The 21,609-nt window shown below is 44.8% G+C and overlaps 1 protein-coding gene across 1 annotated transcript in view; it reads left to right on the top strand.

Annotated features, from left to right (window-relative positions):
• Nucleotides 1-21,609, top strand: part of LOC8040270 (unconventional myosin-Ie) — a 350,045-nt gene that overhangs the window by 283,040 nt on the left and 45,396 nt on the right. Inside the window, exon 11 of the mRNA XM_029979890.3 lies at nt 18,120-18,316. Within this exon, the coding sequence (XP_029835750.2) occupies nt 18,120-18,316 (197 nt within the window). The remainder of the gene's footprint in view (nt 1-18,119; nt 18,317-21,609) is intronic.

The following is a 21,609-nucleotide window of genomic DNA, read 5'->3' as shown; positions in this document are numbered from 1 at the left end:
TGATTACTTTTGGAAGTACCAAGTTGTTTTTTTAACGGTTACTATTTCCCCTTTTCTTTCTGGTGGCGCCCCTTTTTTTCTATCGAGAAGTTCTCGAACCAAGCCTCCGTCGGATGGATGTTTCACCAAAATTTATGAAATAAGTGGATAAGGAGCTCGTCCTTCTGTGATTCTAATCACGAAATAGACACTACGAAAGAACAGTTTTTAAACTGGTAGAAAAACGTGTCGTTTTGATTAATATGAAGTAATTGAAAAGGTAAAGGTTTTTCAACTAATGGCCAATTACATTTCGTCTGAACGAATCGAGTAATCTAATTGAATACTTTTAACCGAAACGAATTGTAATTGTAATCGATTAGTATTTTTCGGGTAACGCGTACAATACTGCACCTGAGTCACCCATAGGAAGCGCCTTCACGAAATGCCTTTTCACCTCCGCTAAGCCGCGTCCCGCCATGTTGGTGATTAACGTCCGTCACTCTCTTCATTAGTTTGCACGCAAACCCTTAGTTTCTGGCGTCGTTCTTGGGTGTTGGTGGAACGCGCAAGCATGGCGAGTGGCTTCGTCGACGGCAGAACTCTAAGTACGACCGGGGACGTATTTTCAGCCGCTTTTTTTTTACTCTGAGTCGTCGCGGCGTCATCTACCGAGGCCACTTTGGCCACCGACGGGTAGATCTTTTTATCGCAAACACGTCTTAAATAGAAAAAAAAAAAAGCAACTGCTCTAGCTGGCGCAGTCGATCACGGCGTGAAACTGGAAAATACCTCCTCCGCGTGTAGAACTAACACAGAGCGAAAGTTTATCAACATGGCGTCGCCGATATTTCGAACCGGAAACACGTCACGTCCTAGCTTCATATAGTCGGTGTCAAGCTAGGAGTACAGCCGAAGTTCCGTCTCCAGCACGTGCGCGTTACCGGGGTTGTTACTGAGTTACCGCTGAGTTTAACGGACGTCTAACACTTTATCGTAAAACCCGAAGGTACCTGTCCCGCCCTGCACCGTATTCTACGTTGAAATTGTGATGTATCGGTTGACAACCGGTCGGCGCGCCAGGTTATAAACGCTGCAAACGCGTTTTTCTTTTTTCTTTTTTCGTGAGTATGGCGCATCTTTTGTGATACACTACCGACCGAGGCCGAATCTCGAAAACGCTGTCTGGTTATTTGCCAATCTCACACAACATAACAGAAACAAAAATGTATAAAACAAAAGAGGCTAGGTGGCGCGAGCTACCGCCCCTTATAAAGAGTACAACCATTAGCGTCCTTCCATCCATCCATCCATCCGGACACGTGAAACATTGATGAGACACGACATTGCTTGTCGTGTCTCGCCCTTTGCAGTTTAACAATGCTGAATGCTGGGCTAGTTGGCTCAGTGACACCTGTTGCGCTCGTGTCTGTCTTGTCTCTTTCTTGTGTCCTCGTCTAAAAAGCGCTACCATGCCTTTGGCAACCCAAGACTTTGCTCTTTGTCAGTGCTCGTATTTAAACTCAATTTTCAGTCGTTGGTGAAACACATTGTATATCAGTAGAGAACTTTCCATCTCCCATAGATCATGGACAGCTTGCCCGCTCTAAAAAGACACGGATAAAAGTTCACTAGTGTAATCACCTTGCCATATGAATCTAGAATGCATAAATCGTCCAACCGCTCATTCGGTGGCAACCGGCGTCAGCATATCTTCCTCCAGCGGCATGAACACTTAGTCTTAGGCCTTTCCCACCTACAAATAACACGATGTTAAAAAAAGGGGGGACTCTAGGTACACCTAAGCACTTATGAGTTGTGAATGCAAAAGCATGAACGTCGTTCTTGCGCGCGTTCTCGTGAAGTGGCCGCGCCGCGCTCCGGAGTATACTGGACCGGGCTCCCTCTGAGAGGCCCGCCAGCCAAACGCTTCCTTTTCCCTGTGCGCTCTGACGCGGTTTTGTCTGGCAGGGGCACGTAGGCCCATGGGGTGGCTGTCCTTGAAACTGACCCGCCTCGGCCAATGGGAGCCCCGTTCCTCGTAATTATGCGCGTGCCAGCGAATGGGAGCCCTATTCATGAGATCTCGGCTTCCCTTGGAGAGGTGAATTTATTTGCCGTTTGGCTGGGCTTCAAAGCTAGGATGCCTCAGATTTCGGCTTCACTTCGCTGCATTGGGAAAGGAGAATGTATTTGCCGTTTGGCGCGGCAGCTGATGAGGTTTGCTCGCTCCATTCGACCAGTTAGTGCTTTCGCATTTAAAAAAAACAAAAAAACTTAAAGGCATTTTTCAAAGGCGTCCTAATAGCCGTACAGGTTTGTCCGCTCTTGGCGCACCTCGTTCGCTTGTTTACCCTCCAGATCAGCAGATCCGATTCTACGTCGTTGCTACAGCCTCCCGCATCGCGTGCGAACGTCATTTCACGGACATCAAACTCTGCCTTATCCTCATAGAAATAAAATGCTTATTTTGTTTACTTTTTCTTAATGCGGAAGCATTATCTGTCCCATGGAGCGAAGCCGGCGTTGTCTGTGACAGTGAAACGAGCAATAAATTCCCATTGGCTGCGACGCATCATATCAGATGCTTTGTCACAGAAGCCGGCGGGGCCGCTCAAGGTCAAAGCGAACGCGTCTCAGAAATAAAACACACACAAAAAAAAAAAGCACATCGACGCAGATGCATCGTCACGGAAGCCGTGGAGCCGGAGGGGGCACCGCGCCTGCGCAGTGGGCGAGCGTGACGTCACCACCGGAGCGCCGTGTGAAAAAAGAAGACGCGGCGCGCTGCTTGTAGGAATGCGCTGCGTGTACGAATGCTTTCGTATTCTTACACGTAAGCATTCTTAAATGTCTTTAACAAATTTTTTATGGCGAAAAAGGTTTACCTTGGTTAGAAAAAAGATATGAATCTTTTATTTGCATTTCTGAAAGGCGTTCTAAATGCGTAGCACTTATACCGCGTGCAAGTTTGTCTACTCATTGCGCAACTGGTGCGTTTGTTTACTTTCCAGATGAGCCCATCTGATTTTGTTTCCCCTCGCTCTCAACCAATGTTAGCGTGAGCTTGTCTGCCACGTCATCGCGCGATCTCTGCCCGTTCTCTACGTTGGCCCCCTGACGGACGTGCCCCTCTTCGATGTGGCAAAGACAGCATTTTAGAGCACTTCTTCGCCGTGTGGGGTCTCTTCGCGCTCGTCCTTTTGCAGGCACAATGAGAAGGCATTCATAGTTTAATTTCCTGGTGTCACAAGGCGTCGCAGAGGAACTATAAATAAATGCTAGGCATTTCAAGCGCCTTTGGTATGATGTCGCCGTGACACTGTGACATCATCGCTAAACTCCCGTGAAGGGAGCATACGACCAGATAAAGGCCTTTTGACATTACGGGACCACACAGTTACGTTACATAATTTCAAAATTGCCCCCGAACAAAAAAAAAAACAAAAAAAAACAAAAAAACTCAATGACCGCATTATGCTTTGAAAATCAAGGTTGCTTTCCCACTAGGTTAGGATGTGCGCGGTGGAGCACGCTTTACGGGAATAAGAAATAATTCTAGCGGCGATTTTTTTCCCTGCAATCGGCAAACATTTTTTTTGCTTTGTTTATAAAAGGCAAGCGTTTCCGTTTTGGCCGTTTTTGCGCCCTTACTTACTTAACTAGTTAATATTCGAAAGCATTAACGATGATTAACGATTATACTGTTCATTCGCAAGTGCGTGCAAAACAATAAACGAACTTCATCCGACCGAGAAAGTTAATGAAGATTTCAATTAATCGTACAGCGTGTAACTATGCTAGGGATCACTCGAATCAATACATTAATAAATTGGCGACCATTTGTCAAGCGTCACGTAAAAAAATAAACAGTGACAATCTTATAAAAAAATACTCTCCCTTTCTATTTCTTTCTTTTGTCGGATCCTCGAAAACGATTATGACAAATAGAAAGTTACACCAATCTTATTATTTTTTTTTTTCAAGCGGATGTTTTTGTTGTTTTGTTTACCGATCTTTTAAAAATAAAAAAAGTGCCAACTTGCTTTGTGGGTTTGCATGCGCGGTGTCAACATCGGGCGTGGGCAGACGCGTACATATGTTTGTAAAGAACGTATTTTTGACACGTATGTGACACTAAAGAAGAAAGTGGGAGCAAAATAAAAAGACGATAAAAACGAATTAAACTTGTATTGCGCACCGTTTCTTGCCACAGGCAGCCATCGTAGCACGAAAGGAGAGTGATCCTCTAACGTGCAAGTAGAAGCAGCCATCACAAGCGCGAAACGATATCTCCCTTTACAGAATGTACCCACGCACTTCCAGATTGACTGGTACACGCGCACGCGCCCGCAATCTGGCGAGGGCTTATTGCCACGAAGGCGTCGTCTAGCCGGGGTTTTCTGCTACACGTCGAAAGATTTCCAGGTGGTCGAAATCAGATCTCAGTCCTTCGCTGGGGCGTTGGTGTGGCACGCCAAACCCCCAAATATGAGGTTGGCACACACACGCACACACTCATTCCCTCTTGCAGCTGGGTCTATGTAAGCACGCTTAAGAGACGCTGCCGGTGTCTTCGAGAAAGGTGCATAGAAAGGCTGCCGGTGCGTTTCAGAATTGTGCATAGAATGAGTACGAGTAACAACAAAGTTGTTGGCACTCAAAGGGCCGGACAGAATGTTTGTTTGCTTTACTCTATTTTTTTTTTGTAACCGTAACAGCTGTTTCAAACGTTGTTTTCTAATCGAGCAATTAAATATTTAGCAACTAAATCTAGAGAAAGAAGGGAAGGGAAGGCGACTCGGCCAAACAACTGCCACTCCAACGTTCATTTCGCTGCCCGCTCCAGTCTCCACTCAAAATTCCTTCCCCGACACTCTTCCAGAGCCCTGGACTCGAGGGAAAAGCGGGAGATTACAGCACTTCCTTTCTCTCCCAGGTTTGCAGGAGCCTAGGGAAAGGTGGAAGGGCTATGGGGAAACGCGGAAACGCGAGAGTAAGCGACAAAAGGGAAGAGGGACTGCGCGAATGGGGATTGGGAAAAGGGTTACGAGGAAACGAGGGAGGAAGGGAGTGACCGTAGAGAAAACGGATTGCGCGAATGGGGAATTAGGTGAGGGCATGAGCGTATGCAAGTGGGAAGAGAGGGCACCTAATGGGGAAGAACGAGAGCACATATCGACCGAGTCGATTATATGGCATCCCGCGCAGTAGTATGTCGTCGATAGGGAGAGCGTGGGAAAAAAAAGGGGGAAACGTTGCGGGGAATGGGGAAAATCAACGAACCGAATTTCCCGACATGTATTCGCACTCGGGGAGCGGTTTCCGACACCGGGCCGAATATTCCGGGCTCGGGACTTCCAGGACCGCCCCATATGCTTTCTCTCATTTACCGCCTCTCTCTTTCTCTCTCTCAGTGGGCAGTGGTCGGAGCTGATAAGCAAGGACACGAAGATCTGGAAAGATGAGGGGTTGGCATGCTCTCTTTTCATCTTACGATGGACCATAACAGACGCCACGAGCCTTCCCAACCAATCAAGTGCTGTTCACGTGTCACGTGATTACGCGTCCCACGCGTCACCGCTCCCCTCTCGAAACTGACGTGGTACTCGCGTGACGTTGGACTGACTTCTCTGCCTCGTAGCGTCGTCTGCAGTCCGTCGTAACGCGCAACGCAGCATGGGACAGATCCTCGTGCTCGCGTGTGTTTGTCAGCGGGGCTGGTCGAATCGATCAAGACTCGGCCAGGATGGGATATTAGTATACGGTGCCACGGAACGCGTCTCCGACTGGCGTGTTTAGCGTCTTATTCCGCCCATGCATCGAGAGTGGTCCCAAAAGTGGCAACAAATGACGTCACAAAAGTCGCTGTCGTTTGCCACGATCCTGGTGGTGAGGCAAAGGCAGAAAGGCAGCCAGCCTTTCTCTCTACCCACTAATCCCTCCAATCAGAGTTCGGCGCCCTGACGTTCCCGCGCGCTCTCATCTTCTCCTCCTTGCCCTCGGTTTCTCTCCGTATCTTGGTTACCACGTAATCGTCTACTTTCTTGGTTACCACGGAATCGTGTTACTTTTTTTTTAATATCTGGATTAACGGAAAGGTTACGAGTGCAATGTCTTGGCTTCAGCCTTTGAACCCTCTGCGCGAGCGTTTGTGCAGCCGATGCGTAATCAAAGCCATTAAACTCCCGCTTATGGCCGTCTTTGTACGTTTTGACCCCGTCTCCTTTGCTCAAGCTCTAATAAATGTTTCCATGTGCTTTCTTTATGGGTTTTTTTTCGGTAAGCTCTTTGTTTTATATTTCCAGGTTAGCAGTTCTACTGTACTGGTTAACTCGCTCTTCGACAGTTAACAGCCAGTGTGGACCTATCTCAAAGACAATTCGAGCTCTTGCTACATAAAAATTCACAACGCCCGATTTTCGTTTTCCTCCCTGTTGAAGCGGAAGGAAAGAAGCACAAGAAAAACAGGATGCGCTTGAAAATTAGTGACGTCACGGGTTTCGGTTGGTGACGTAACAAAAACAACGTTATTGGAATTTTTTATATCTTGATGGATTCATTTAACACACTTTTTTTTTCTGGACCATGAGTGACAGAAATCTAAACAATAAAACAATAACGCATTTTTTCTCCAAGAAACAGTTAAATATAACAAGAACAGAAAGCAGCGGGATGAAGAAAAAAAAAGAGATTTGGGTAGCTTTGCTTTTGTCATATTCGGTTTCGAAAATCCGACGAAGGAAAAAGATAGAAAGGGAAATGAATTTTTATACATTTGTCAGTGTTGTTTTTTCGCGTGACACTTGACAAATTGTCGCCAATTTATTCATTCATTAATTCCAGTGATCTCTAGCTTAGTTATTCGCCATGTAATTAATTCAAAACCTAATTTTCTCGATCTGGCTAAGTTCATTTATTGTTTTGCCTGCACTTGCCAATGAACAGCAGAATCATTAATAATCGTTTATGGCTGCGAATATTAACTACCTAATTCAGTAAGGGGCAAAAACGGCCAAGACGGAAACGCTTGTCTATAAAGGGGCACTCAAGTGGATTCTGAGATCGTCTATTTATTATCATAACTCAATCTACGGGCTGTGAGCATCCTAAAACCCTAGATTACATTCGAGGGCCTGCTGATTTTCCTATTAAAAATCCAATCAAAGATCGTGGCACGCCCCCCTTCCTGCGCAGTGTCGCGGGACACCAGAGGGCGCCACCGGACGGGTCGGCAGGAGGGGAGGGCACGTGACAGCCAATCGCGAATGACGGCTTCCCGGCGGACAACATTTTTGAATATGCGCGTATACGAAAGATCAGTTTGCCGCGAAGCCGTCACCCGTGATTTGCTGTCGCGTGCCCTCCCCTGCTGCCTTCCCGTCCGGTGGCGCCCGCTAGTGTTCTGCGCCATGGCGGAAAAAAATGGGCGCGGCACGAGATTTCATTGGATTTTCAACGGGGAAATCAACCGCTCTTGAATGTGATTGTCGGTTTTTTTATGATGCTTAGAGCCTATAGATTGAGTTATGACAATAAATAGACGATCTCAAAATCTACAAAAATTCCCCCTAAAAAAAAAAAAAAAGCGCCAGCCGATTTTAGGAAAAAATTGACGATATTCTCCGTCTCATCGTACGATGAGACGGGAAATATCGTCAATTCTACAGGCCGTCGTGTTCAATCTGGAGCCTGTTGGAAACCACATGGTATATTTGCTCCGTCGTACGTATCAGTGCACCAAGACGTGTCATGCGGAAGCGAGTTTTTCGTCTGCTTATCGAGCCCTCGCGGCGGCTCCGTCTGTTTACTACTACTGATGACTACTGGAGGAGTTAAATACCGTCTGGAAGCGATGTGGCGAAGAGAACCCGCCATCAGAACCAGTGGCCATTAACAAATGAAGGTGAGTCGGATCGAGTGTTCGACGCGGGAGCGCATGTACGGACCCCGTGCGGAAGATAATACGAGTCCGGGTACGTTTTACGTACACAAAGATTGGATTGAATTGGATTGTTATGTCCAAGGCGCAACAGCTTCATGTCAGTGTTGCCTGCGCGCCCTCCAACTTCTCCAGACAGTTGACATGCTTACGAAATATGGCCATGAATGTTTATGAAACTAAATACCATGTACCTTTATACTTCACCAATATAAAATAGAACGCTATCAGAACACAGAACCATATGCGTAAGATTAGCGCTCTTCGTACTCTGCGTATCGGAATTTCTCTCGCGCACTCTTTCGCAATGCCGATGCAAGCTTTTTTGAGGTAGTGCTCCGCCCGCCAGCCTTCGGGCCCTAGTCCATCGTAGGCTGAAACGGAGCACAGAATTGCCATGTATTCCTGTAAATCGTGCTCCACCACGCACACACTTGTCTAGTGGGAAAGCAAACTTAATTTTCAAAAGATAATGCTATTTTTCGTGTTTTTTTTTGTTTTTTTTTTTTGTTTTGTTTTTTAGTTTGGGGGTATTTTTGAAGTGATGTTACTTGAACAGTGAACTACAGTGAACGAATTCCCCGTTCACTGTAGTTTAGCGATGATGGCACGTTACCCGGTGACGTCATGTCAAATGCGCTTTAAATGCGTAGTATTTATAGCTCATCAGTGACGTCATGTGACACGATGAAGTGACATTTTGACGTCACGTGACACTGTGACGAAGTGCTCCCAAATGCACCTTTGTCACATCGAAGAGCGGCACATGTATCAGAGGGCAACGTAGAGAACGGGCAGAGGTCGCACGATGACGTGGCAAACAAGCGCGCGATAACATTGGTTGAGCTCGTGGGGAAACAAAATCAGATGGACTCATATGGAGGGTAAACAAACGCACGATTTTCACAATGAGTAGACAAGTTTGAACGTGGTTTAAGTACAACGTATTTAGAACGCCTTTCAAAAAATGCTTACAAAAAAGCAGTATGTATATCTTTTTTTTCCTTTCTTAAATTAAGGTGAAATTTTTTTTCGTTGTGAAAAAGAAAGTAAACGAAACAAGCATTTGATTTCCATGAGGATAAGTCCAAGTTCGACGTCTTGGAGATGATGTTTGCACGCGATGGTGGGACGACGTCACAGCAACCGATGCAAGGAAGAGATCTCATTCCGGACCCGAGACGGTTTCACCTTGTGGACGGAATCATCATTGAGGGAAAGCCCGCTGTATGTCGCAACCCATTTCAGATGATATTCTGCTTGGTACAAAAAAAAAAATATATATATATATATGGTCATGTGCAACCGTGACGGAACGTCAGCTAATACCATGACGTCACGAGGGATCTGAAAATGCTATAGATTTAGAGTGCCTTTGGGATATGCCAAAGAGACAGGCAGTTTTTCTTGCTTTATTACGAATGTTTTGATTTCTTTTAACTACGGGTGGCTCTCTTCAGATAAGATCATGCGTGCGAGTCCGAACATATTTTTTTGTTTTTGTTGATTTTTTTATCTGTTCTTTCTCAACATGTGTGGGAAACGTAATAAAAAAAAAAGTTTTTGCAAAAAACATAGCATTTGAAGAAAAAACATATTTGAGTGTGCCAGAATTCCATATTCGGTTTTCGAAGTTTTCGTTTATGTCATGTCGAGTGACACCTACTACTCAAGCTACAAATATAAGAAATCTTAAATATTTTGCACTTATAATAGATCATGGGAGCTATTGATATAAATATGTACAGCGTTATGGAGGTTACATATTTGGCGTCAAAAATACGCAAACATGGCTCCTTAGACGTTTTTTCACTTGGTTTCTGAGCCGTTATCTAAAAATATTGAATAGCTACGACATTAAAATTTATGTCATACATTGTTATTATAACGCCCTTTTGAATTATATATAAAGCATTGCTTTATCTCGAAGATTGACATGTTTATGTACTTCCGAACTTGTTCTAAATTACAAAGTTAAGAAATTTCAAGAAGCAATTGATAAACTAATCCCATGTTCGATTTTTTTGAACTTTTTAGTGATAGTTCTTTACAATACTCTTGTGTTCACTCATAAAAAATATGTTGCATTCATTTTGTTTCCTTAAAAGTTACAGCGTTGCAAAGTGAACCTTCCACGCCGGCATTTTTGCTCGATGCCAAAGATGGGACTACCTTTCGATTTCGTGTATTTTATGACGAGGTACAAATTTGTGTGCTGTACTCGGGTATCGGACTCAAGTTTAAGTTTTCTACTAACTTAGATAATACCCGCGTCGCTCGTGCTTTGCATTTATTTAACCAATAAGTCTGTTCTGCCTAAAGTTACTAATTTTAGGAGCTTCAGCCGAATATTTTTTCCTCTTGTAATCTCTTCGACTACCTTTTTTTTATACAGAGAGTAGTAGAAAAGTAAGAACAGTAGTGCAAATTATATGCAGATATTTATATTTATATTCGCGATGAAGCGGGAATCTTTGAGCCACCAAGCTTGTTAAATTGCTATTCATGACGGTTGTAGGTCCGGCTGGCCAAGATAAACCTGTGACTTCACTGGCGGGCGTTCACTTAAACGTCCGTTAATACTAAAAGAAATATGTATTTGTGATTGTTTATTTTAGTAAAAAAATGAAATTGAAAAAGTCATAATAATAATAATAATAATAATAATGAGTAAAGATATTAAGCGCACTAGCTGCCCGCGTTGGCATGAGTTTGTCTTGAGAAGTGCTTTTTGTCTCTTTTAAACCAGACTGACGAATTCCAACGATTTCGAGAAAATTTGTCTCTGAATGTGGCAAATAAGGAATGCACTAACTGATTGACGCTGTCTCACGGGCGCAGCGTTCCGGGAGGAACATTTGAAAGCCTTGTGGAGTATGTCCAACAACTCCGGCTTTCTGATTATCTTAGTTTTGGCACGTGGCAGCGAGCTCTTCTTGAAACAGCAGACAAAACTATAGGCCCGAATTTATCCCGGCCAAACAGTCGACAATCACGTCGTCACTGTATTTAAAGGATGGCGTTCTACCGTCGCGAAAGCCGTTTCCTCGCCTTGCATCGTTCGACGTGGCAGATCGGAAAGCAAAGTGAAGCCGCTAAGCCTAAAGTTCACACGACCACCCACGAAACCAATTTTAGAGTCAGGAGGTTTGAAGGGCCTCCGTTGTAACCCTGTCTCCACGCGCACGCAGGTTGCAGAGGGACGTGCTATCACTTTGATTCATTAGCGGTACCGGTGCTCAGCATCGCCTTTGTCAATATATAGACCGACACGCGGAGCGGCTCTGTTTACCAACACGGCCGGAAGGCCGCGCATGCGCGGAAGCTATGTGGGCAAAAGCGGCCCAGCTCTCCGTGTTGTCGCCATTGTGTTATGTGGCGTGCGCTCGTTGTTGACGTTGTGGGGACGCTTCTAGATATATTTGTGCGTCGTGTTTCCTGACAACGTATGTTGTATGCTATGCCCGACTATATGAGCTCGCACGAGCCTGAGCGGCGGCGGTATCGAAACAAAACGTGCGTGGATGGCGTTGCCTTCGAGAATCTATACGCTGCAAACAAGGCCTGCTGGACTTCCGACGTGAAGTTGCTGCCACCTAAATCGACGGCTCACGTCGTCTTTTATTTAGTTTTTTCGCCAAGCCAGTTCACGGCCGACACGGTGCAGGCGTACAAGTCTCTTGAGGCCTACGATTACTTCGAGTCGCTTTCCGCACTGCCGGTGGGCCTGCGGAAGTGTATTTATTAATTGATTAAGTACACACAGCGTCTTCGAGTCAAGCTATGGTATTTTTCCTACCCTCATGACCACAAGGCATGACAAGCAGTATCACTTTGTCCGTTCTGCAGTCTTGGCGGGAACACGTTACAAATAAGGGCGTTACCAGGAACGCGTTACTTTTTTCAGTACCGTAGTAACCTAGTCGTTACTTTTGTGACACAGTAACAGGTAACATACTTACGTTACTTCTTTCAAGTAGGTTACGTTACTCGTTACTACTTTCCAAGTCTTAAAGAAATTACACTTCAATTTTTCCCGTGTTTTTGGGCGTCAAGCCATGTGTATTTCTTAGTTTTCTGTGTTTTCTCTCGTGAGTATTTAGCTGAAACCGTAAAAAAAGATAAAGTAATTATGTTCAGTTTCTCCATGAACAAAATGTTTCTTGACATATGAGCTGATGCATACCTGTATCGTCAAAACAGTAAAACCTGTTAAAGGAATACTTCAACGAAATTTGAAATATTCCCGTCGTGTTCGAAAAGAGGTTGAATATGATCCACAATATCCGTAAATGACAATCGCACGTTTGTATTTTGATCCTGGTGGCTGTATTTTTCGTTATAAACGGCCCACTCTGGCAAGCGCTTGGAGAAGGCCCAGCTTAGAGCACGTGACATCCAACGCAATCGTGATGTAGGTCGTCTCAAGACGAGCAAAGCTACGGCGAGGCTGACGTCGAGAGGATGGCCTAGTCGTTCCAGCCACCGAAGCGGCTGCTTTTGTACGAATTTTGAGTGAAGGGTTAATCTTCTATAATCTTCTAGGGGGACAATAGCGACTTCTGCGACACACAAAAGGGATTCTCGGGAAGAGGGGAGTTCCTCCTTCCCCCCTTCTCTCGTCGTGGCCGGAGACGAGACAACCTCCGTCACTATACTGTCAAGGTTCCTAGACGAGCATTACAAACGAGGCGTTAGCGACATCCACCAGGTGCTCTTTGCTAATCGTTTTTAAAATTCCTTTTCGAGACTTTTTTAACAAGATATTGGTATGTTCTATGTGATACTGCTCTTTTGAACACATATAGACCAAAAAATGAGCGCCGAAATTTCGTTGTAGTATCCCTTTAAATCATAATTTAAAAAAGTAGCGCAGAAATAACGTGCGTTACTTTTTATCGGTAGCGGTAACGCATTCCTTTTATTTTGAGGTAACATAGCTCGGTAGCGCGTACATTTATTTGCAAGTAACGAGTAACGTATCTCGTTAATTTTTTTTTCGGTAACGCCAACAACTTTGCCGTTCTGTCGCCGATCCCCTCCTGCTTGGATAGCACGGGCTGAGCTTCCGACGAGCGTTTGGCCGGTGTTTTGTGCGCCAACACTGTGGTAACGAAATCCGGCTGGCCTCGATCAGACGACGGTTTCCCTGCGCATAAGCAAGCCTCGGGACGGAGATTGAAATGGAAGCCGCACTTGCCTTCAAGAAAGTGCTTGCCGCACAAACGGTCGTTCGCGCGAGGCGACCATTTTTTTCGATCCACGGATATTATCCACCTTCTGTGGCTTTCACAGTCTGCCTGGAACTTGTGAAAACTCACACCGCTACTTTTTTGTATTTTTCGGAGCAATTATGGGCAACACAGCTTCGCGGCATGCTGAAATGCTATGACGCCCATGCAAAACGTGTGCCCTTTTGCCCACACCACCCGGCTCCGGCGCGATCGCAGCGCCGCCACAGCTCCGTGACGTCAAGCCGCGTGTCGGTCTATATCAGTCTATATACTGTTGTTCCAAGAGCCAACGAAGGCGTCAAAAGCAAAATGCCACGATCCCTAAAAGCGACGCGTGCAATACTAGCGGGCGGCACTGACCTAATCAGCGCAAAATCAGAAAGGTGGTGGCTCAGGCAAAATGCAAAACCCACAAGACGGCGGTGGCCCCCCTCGTGAACCTAATGAGAGGCTTTAGCAAATCAGAGACGGCATGGACCGCAGAGCACACGCAATTACCGCTTGTTTTCTGCTTGTGCACTTTTCTCTTCGGGGGAACTGATTGTGACAGGCTTAGACTTACTTCGTACGTTGCTTGATAAAAAAGTTAGTTACGCATGATCTACCCTTTTTTTTATCTCTCCTGTCCTGCTTTCGGGAGGTCGCGGAGTCTTCTGATTGTGAGACAAGACAACACGCGCGCTGCGGTCATAAGCAAACGACTGGTTGCCAGTCCCGTACAGTTGCGTCTTGACAGAGCGTCTGTAGTGAATTCTATGCTGACTATCTTAGTAAACACACACACACACACACACAAAAGAAAGATAGCAAAGCAGATGCATTTTCGCAGTGTGTAAGTCAATTCTCCGAAGAGGATCGGGCAAAAGCCTCCTGTTCGTGCAGTCCCAATTTGTAACCCCATTCGGAGTTGACCGATTTTCTTGCACTCGAAAGAATTAATGCAGTACAGGTGAGTGCCTCGCGGAATTCGTCACTCTGATAAGAAGAGGGACAAGAGACGGACTTCTCAAGACACCCTCCCGCTAACGCGGGCAACTAGTGCGCTCGATGTCTCTACTCGCTTTACAGCGAAGCTGTATATGGCTAGGGTGTCATGCATTTTTGGTATCCGTGTGCAAAAATGAAAGTCAGAAATTGCATCTAAAAGCGCTTCATTGTATTGAAATGCATAAAGCCTCGTCACCACGATATGCACTTTGATAAGGAAAGACGTCGAAACGTGCGATAATGGAGATACATCCGAGAACAAAGGGACTTCTCCCGCTCGAGTCGGGTGAGGTCATTGCTTTACATGTATAAAAGCAGCAGCTGCAGAGCAGGTCATTTCGTTGTGCTCTGCAGTTGCTATGGGAGGGCCAAGCATAGTTAGAACTCCCGAAGAGCGACGTGCCTATAACGAGCGCCATCAGTGATGGTAGATTTAACTTTAGCAAAGAATCTCACCTAAATTGTAATGGAACCCATTAGTGTATATCATAGTGATCACAAAGCAATCATCACTACCGTTTCAAGATGATGTTTATATACTGTAAATAAACATTTGGTGAAGGCCTTTTTTGTGTCTCTTGGTGAATCATTTGTGGTGGTTCGCTGGGCCTTCGCTGGACCTTCGCTGGCCAACCACCGTCACAGAGTGAAATGACTCCAATTTTTTTTCAAGTATTTTTATATTAGAATAAATATTTACAAATACTTTTTAATCTTAACGGACGTCTCAGTGAAAGTCTGCGAATGAAGTTGCAGGTTTACCTTGGTCAGCCGGACGTACAACCGTCATGAATAGCAATTCTACAAGTTTGGGCTGATGATTTGCACCACGCATATAATTTGCACCGCTCTACTTACTTTTCTACTACTTTCTGTAAAAAGAAAATGCTGTAGTAGCAATTACAATTATTTTCGTCCCGTTTTCGTGGAAAAGGTTCAGCTAAAGATCTTAGAACTTGGAATTTTAAAGGGCAAAACAGGCTTATTGGTTAAATTAATGATAAGGGGAAAGAACATGGGTATTGCTTTATTATTAGAATACTTAAACTTGAGCCAAATGCAGGACAAAAATACAGGGTGTTTCACGAAAGGTGGACAAATTCGATATTGCGAAAACTGCGCATCGCACCAAAAAAAAGCTTGTGTTGTTTTGGTCCTAGGTCAGGGGCCTACTTAGGAAAATTATTAGACTGTGATAATTAAATTGCTAATTATTTTCGCGTCATTAATTTTTAAATATTGAGTTTAAAGGCATGGTTTTATTTGGAAACTTCCTGAGCATCATCGAAAAACACTTAAATACAAAAAAAAATGCACTCTTTCCGCTCTGGTGAAGAAGGAAGGCCAGCGAAGCTGTACTATGGTGGGAATGAAGCAATGGCCTGCCGCAAGTCGGCTGGAAAGGTTACCGCCATCTATGAGCGACGGCGGCAAACAGACCCCGGCAAGCCGGGTTCTGGTTGCCGCCATCGCTAATAGATGGCGGTAGCTCTCCAGAGTTTTGTGTCGAGATTTGTTTGCTCACGGGCACGATACTGGGAAACTAACCCTTAACAAGTCCGCTGTAAACAAAAAAATTGGAGTGCGATTGAAGGCACGCGCTGCATTTTACAGCTTTCTGAAAAACAGCACAACTTCGACGGGTTTTTAAGTTTCGGTTTACAATCGGAGCGCTTCTCGGCATCGACGGTACCGCGCCCCGTGGAGAAAGAGTGCAACCAACATCTGCTTCGCTGTCTTGGCGCAACGCACGGGGCGCGGTGCCGTTTGTACCGAGAAGCGCTGCGATTGCAAACCGAATTTTAAAAACCCGTCTAAGTTGAATGGTTTTTCAGAAAGCTGTAAAATTCAGCACGTGCCTTCTATCGCACTCCAATTTTTTTTTTATTTAGTGTTTTTCGATGATGCACAGGAAGTTTCCAAATGAAACCATGCCCTTAAACTACATATTAAAAAAAAAAATTAATTACGCGAAAATAATTGCCAACATCTCGAACCTTAACAATTTTCCTAAATGGGCCCCTGGCCTAGGACCAAACGACACAAGCCTTTTTTTGATGCGATGCGTAGTTTTCGTAACATAGAATTTGTCCGCCTTTTGTGAAACGTTCTGCATATGTAGTCATAAAATACACGGAATCAGAGGATAATCTGGTTTGCGGCATTGGGCAAAAATGCCGGCGTGGAAAGTACACTTGCAGCGCTATAACTTTGAAAGAAACAAAATTATGCAACTTAATTTTTTTTTGATGAATAAACACAAGACTATGATGGATAACTATCACTATACGTTTCAGAACAATCGAAGATGTCTTTCTTTTTCTTAAATTGCGCCTCGAATTTCTTTAGCTTTTGTACTTTAGGTCAAGTTTGGAGCGACACGAAAATTTCAAATGTTGAGATAAACCGATTGTTTATATATCTTTTGCAAGAACGTTTTAGTAGCAATACATGACATAAGTTTAATTGTTGTATCTGTTCAATTTGTTTAAAGGCGCATAGATCTAGTGACAAAATGTCAAAGGAGCCATGTTTGCACATTTTTGACCCGAAATATATAACCTTTACAATCTCAAATATTTTGCACTTATAATATATCATGGAAATTATTCATATAAATATGTGCAGACATATTTATATCAATAGCTCCCATGATACATTATGAGTGCAAAATATTTGAGATTTTTGATATTTGTAGCTTGCGTAGTAGGTGTCACCAAACATAACACAAACGAAAAATTCAAAAATCGAATATGCCGTTCTAGCGCACTTAAAATGTTTTTCTCTTCAAATATCTTTTTAAAAAATCCTTCTTTGGTTACGTCTCCTACACATGTTGAAACATAATATATACAAAAATTTACCAAAGGAACAAGACAAACTCGAGGTACACCTAAGCACTTCACGAGTTATGAATGCGAAAACATGCAAGACGCTCGTTTGCTCCCTTTTTTGTCTGCTGCGCACTTTTCGTCGCCGGTTAGCGCGCGTGCTCCCCTGGTGACCTTGGACGCTCCGTATTAAAGGGATACTACAACGAAATTTCGGCGCTCATTTTTTCGTCTATATGTGTTCAAAAGAGCAGTATATCACATGGAACATACCAATATCTTGTTAAAAAAGTCTCGAAAAGGAATTTTAAAACGAATTAAACGATTAGCAAAGAGCACCTGGTGGATGTCGCTAACGCCTCGTTTGTAATGCTCGTCTAGGAACCTTGACAGCTAGTGACGGAGGTTGTCTCGTCTCCGGCCACGACGAGAGAAGGGGGGAAGGAGGAACTCCCCTCTTCCCGAGAATCCCTTTTGTGTGTCGCAGAAGTCGCTATTGTCCCCCTAGAAGATCATAGAAGATTAACCCGTCACTCAAAATTCGTACAAAAGCAGCCGCTTCGGTGGCTGGAACGACTAGGCCATCCCCTCGACGTCAGCCTCCCCGTAGCTTTGCTCGTCTTGAGACGACCTACGTTAGATTGCGCTGGATGTCACGTGCTCTAAGCTGGGCCTTCTCCGAGCGCTTGCCAGAGTGGGCCGTTTATAACGAAAAATACAGCCACCAGGATCAAAATACAAACGTGCGATTGTCATTTACGGATATTGTGGATCATATTCAACCTATTTTTGAACACGACGGAAATATTTCAAATTTCGTTGGAGTATCCCTTTAACGGCGCGCTGATGGACACGCAGCGCCATGGGGTGAGCGTTCGTGGAAACAACTGTCGACTCGCGCCAGCCAATGGGACCGAAGGCGATCGCGGAAACTAGATGCCGTTTTCGCGCTTCAAACTGATGACGTCAGCTCGCTCCATGGGCCAATTAATGCTTTCGCATTACGAAAAGTCCGAACTTGCGTGCATGAACTTATCTGAACAGAGCCAGGTGTGCTTTTGCTTTTTATTCCTTTTTCTGCCTCGTTTTGCATCTCACATATCCTCGTCTTTTTTAGGGTTCTTATATTTTACCTTCCGGTTTCAGACCTGGAGTTCCCCGCGTACCTCCTGGGCCTGGACGCGGCGAGGCTGAAGGAGAAGCTGACCAGCCGCGTGCTGGACTCCAAGTGGGGCGCCAAGTCCGAGAGGATCGAGGTGCAGCAAAACGTCGAACAGGCCATCTACATCCGGGACGCCTGGGCCAAGGCGCTCTATACACGCATCTTCGACCGCCTTGTTGAGGTAACCAGAGCCCAACTAGACGAACTGGTGTTTTTACCGCATCCCCCCCCCCCCCCCTCCCAAAAAAAAAAAAAATGTTTTTTTGTTTTTGTTTTTTTGTATGATGCTGTCATAAAAATGTCATGCTGTTGCCGATCGCGATTCTGGTGCCGCGATGTGCCGGGGGCCTGTTTTGCTGCGTCTGGACAGTTTTTTTTTGCCTAATATAGTAGCTTGGATAATGGGATGCTCGGCCTCATTATAGTCTAGCCGCAGGGTAAAAGTTTGATCAGAAAATTCGCAGTTGGCGTTGCGCGGGAGAAAATATCAGCCTCGTACGCGGCTTCGAAACCGAAACTAACTGCCAAAGTTCTCCCGTGACGTCGATCCCTTCACTCGCCACTTGAGTCGTACTAACCGCACCATCTGCAGCACGGAGACGTGGGTAGCGGAGCTGGCGCAAAAGCAGAGCCCACCACATTATTTAAATAAAAGTTTGGTTATTCTTGATATTGATGTAATTATTTAATGAATTTAAATTTTGTATTCTTAGATTGATTATGTTAATAAACAGTTTAATTAGCTAACTTATTACCTATGTTTGCCTCATCATTGTAGTTCCCAGTTAACCCCAGGCTAACAAAAACCCTAATGAAGGTTCCTCTTTTTCTGAACCATCTAAGAAAAACACCCTGTATAGACTTAAACATGTCACAAAAATGTTAATAACATGTGAAACATGAACAAACTGTTTCCTTGTTTGCCTTACAAAAGGACATAAGAGGCGTATTTTTTTTTAACTAACACAGATTGCTGTTAAGATGAAGAGAGCAGAGGACCTTTGCATGTATACAGTCTCCGAAACCCCAATGTTCTTAACAAATAAAGGAGAGTGAAAGACATGCAATAGAGGGAAGGCCTCCATCCAGTCCAGCCTAACCGCAGCAGCTAAAGTTTGCGGTATTACTTTACATGAAGTAAAATGTTCACAAACAAAGATACCGACTAAAATCATTCAGCCTCTCCACTCTCGTGAAGACGGAAGACCAGCGGAGCTGTACTCGGTACACTGTGTGCTTCTTCTTCGTCGTCGTCTGTTTTTTGCGCTGTTTCCTACGATGAATTCCCACTAACAAGCCCAACTATCCATTCTTCTATTATAGCTGGAAAGGTTGCCGCCATCTACGAGCGACGCCGGAAACCATACTGGTTGTGTGCTTGCCGCCGTCGCTTATAGATGGCGGTAGCTGTCCAGGTAGGTTTGTGTCGACATACACGGATACGATCCTGGGGAACCTAGCCCTTAACAGCTCTGCTGTAAAATATTCCTGTATGATTGCTAATAATTCACAAGCAAAACTAGTAAACAATGATCTATTTAATATGTTTCCTGTGGTTATTTTGTGCCTCTGCTCTGTGACAATTTATATAACAAAGCTTGCCGTGCTTTGCTGAGCCCGATTTTCGCTTCAGTTGCCAGGACAGAGTGGAGTTGTATACATGGTCGACTTAGCTTGAATTTCTGTATTACTATATCGACGCTTTTACTTTTTGCTAGCTGGAATGCTCCACAAATCCCAACGTGGTTGCTTTCTCAACCATTAACCTTCTACCTGCCTAAACCTCCACAGTCTAGGCAGTGGTGAACCACTATCTTTGCCAAATAGGCCCTTACATGTAAAAAATTAAGCATTCATATCCACTTTTAAAAATTGCACTGACAGACCCTTCTTGTCTGAAAGCTTGCCAACAGCTTCGCTTCATTGCATCCACAAACGCAACGAACTGGTGGACTAGTGTTTAGCGCACTGGGCTTTGGAGCATGTAAAACGAAGGCTTGCATGCTACAGATCCCGGGAATCCTGGGTTCGATTCCTGCCCCTGTCCATTTCAGTCTGAGTGAGCGTAATACTGGTATGTATCCCTCTGATCACTATTGTGTTGTGCACGTTGAAAGAGGCCCACCGCACTGGCATCAACAGCGTCACCAATCTTGGAGGCCGACTGATCTCATGTTGTCTAAACACTCAACGTCTAGTTTGCTTTGCTTTATATATTGCGTGCAATCAATATGTTCCGGAAAAAAGAAATGTCACATTAGCATACAATCTGTGTCTCTTTAATAGCGTCCTTAATCAATCTGCACCGGGACACCGAGGTGCGCCCCTTCGTGTTCAACAGTGATTTCCCTACATACCCCCCCCCCCCCCCTTGTTTTTCTGAAGGCACCTCCTTAATTCGCAAGAACTCCTCTATTCTCAATGCCCCCCCACCCCCCTCCCTAATTTCAATTCCTGGAGACACCCCTGGTCTTCAATCAAGTGCACCGGTGCGTACGACGTCCTCGATCAACGGAGCGCACCCTCCCTGTGCCGCTTTTCATTGCCCCATGTGTACCAAGAAAAGCGACTGTGCACCAGGGTGCAGTCCCATCAGGCATTGCAGCCAGGGTTGCCAGGTTGGACCCTAAATAGCCAAATTGGGCTAGTTTTATTTGCAGTTGGCAGGAAAAAGTGGTAGTTGGCTATTTGGCTAATATTGGGCTATTTCTGACCCATGCTGGGCACACTAAAATGCCTCAAAGTACTTGGATTTATAGGTTCAGACATGGCATTTTTAGAGTAAGTTATGTAAACATTTGGCATTTTAGTCTGTTAACCCTGATAAGTATGCGACAGCAAGCAAATTCGTCTGCTCTTTGCGCACCTTATACAATTGTTTACCCCCAAATCTTGTCCGAATGCAAGCGTATGCTGTTAGTCCTCTATCTCAACCAGGGACGGCTCAATTCCTTGCGGCCCCAGCAGCCCCTGGTCTCTTGCGAAACAGGATGTCGATGGATACGCTGGAGAATGTTTTGTATGTTAAACTCGGACTGTGGGGCAAAGAGCAGTGCTGCAAGGACTATGTTCCTTCAGAGGTTTTCGGACACGTTCTAATACCGCTGTGATGTACCCGTGCTTCAACGTTGGTTCTGCGAACTAGGGATGCTAATGGTGAGAATATTTCTACTTGACGCATAAAAATGTATTAATATGACTTCTGCGTTTAAAAGAAACGTCTCAAATGGTAAAGGTTTTGGCTGCTTTTGGGCCATTTTTCCGGATTGACATTTGGCTATTTTTGGGCTATATCTCATAGCAATTTGGCAGGTCAGAGTACAAACACTTGGCAACCCTGATTGCAGCCACGAGCAGGAATCAAAAAGATGGCACAGGCTATTGAGATGGTGACCTCGTGAAAATGAACACGCCTCGCAGGGGGCACTCAATAAATTCCTCAGCTCTTCTGACAGCGAGAACGATGAGCTTCTT

Source organism: Ixodes scapularis, unplaced genomic scaffold (assembly GCF_016920785.2).
Source record: "Ixodes scapularis isolate PalLabHiFi unplaced genomic scaffold, ASM1692078v2 PGA_scaffold11__112_contigs__length_91849675, whole genome shotgun sequence".
Taxonomy (NCBI): domain Eukaryota; kingdom Metazoa; phylum Arthropoda; class Arachnida; order Ixodida; family Ixodidae; genus Ixodes; species Ixodes scapularis.
Note: the sequence above shows the minus strand (reverse complement) of the source record. Positions and strands in the feature narration are given on the sequence as shown.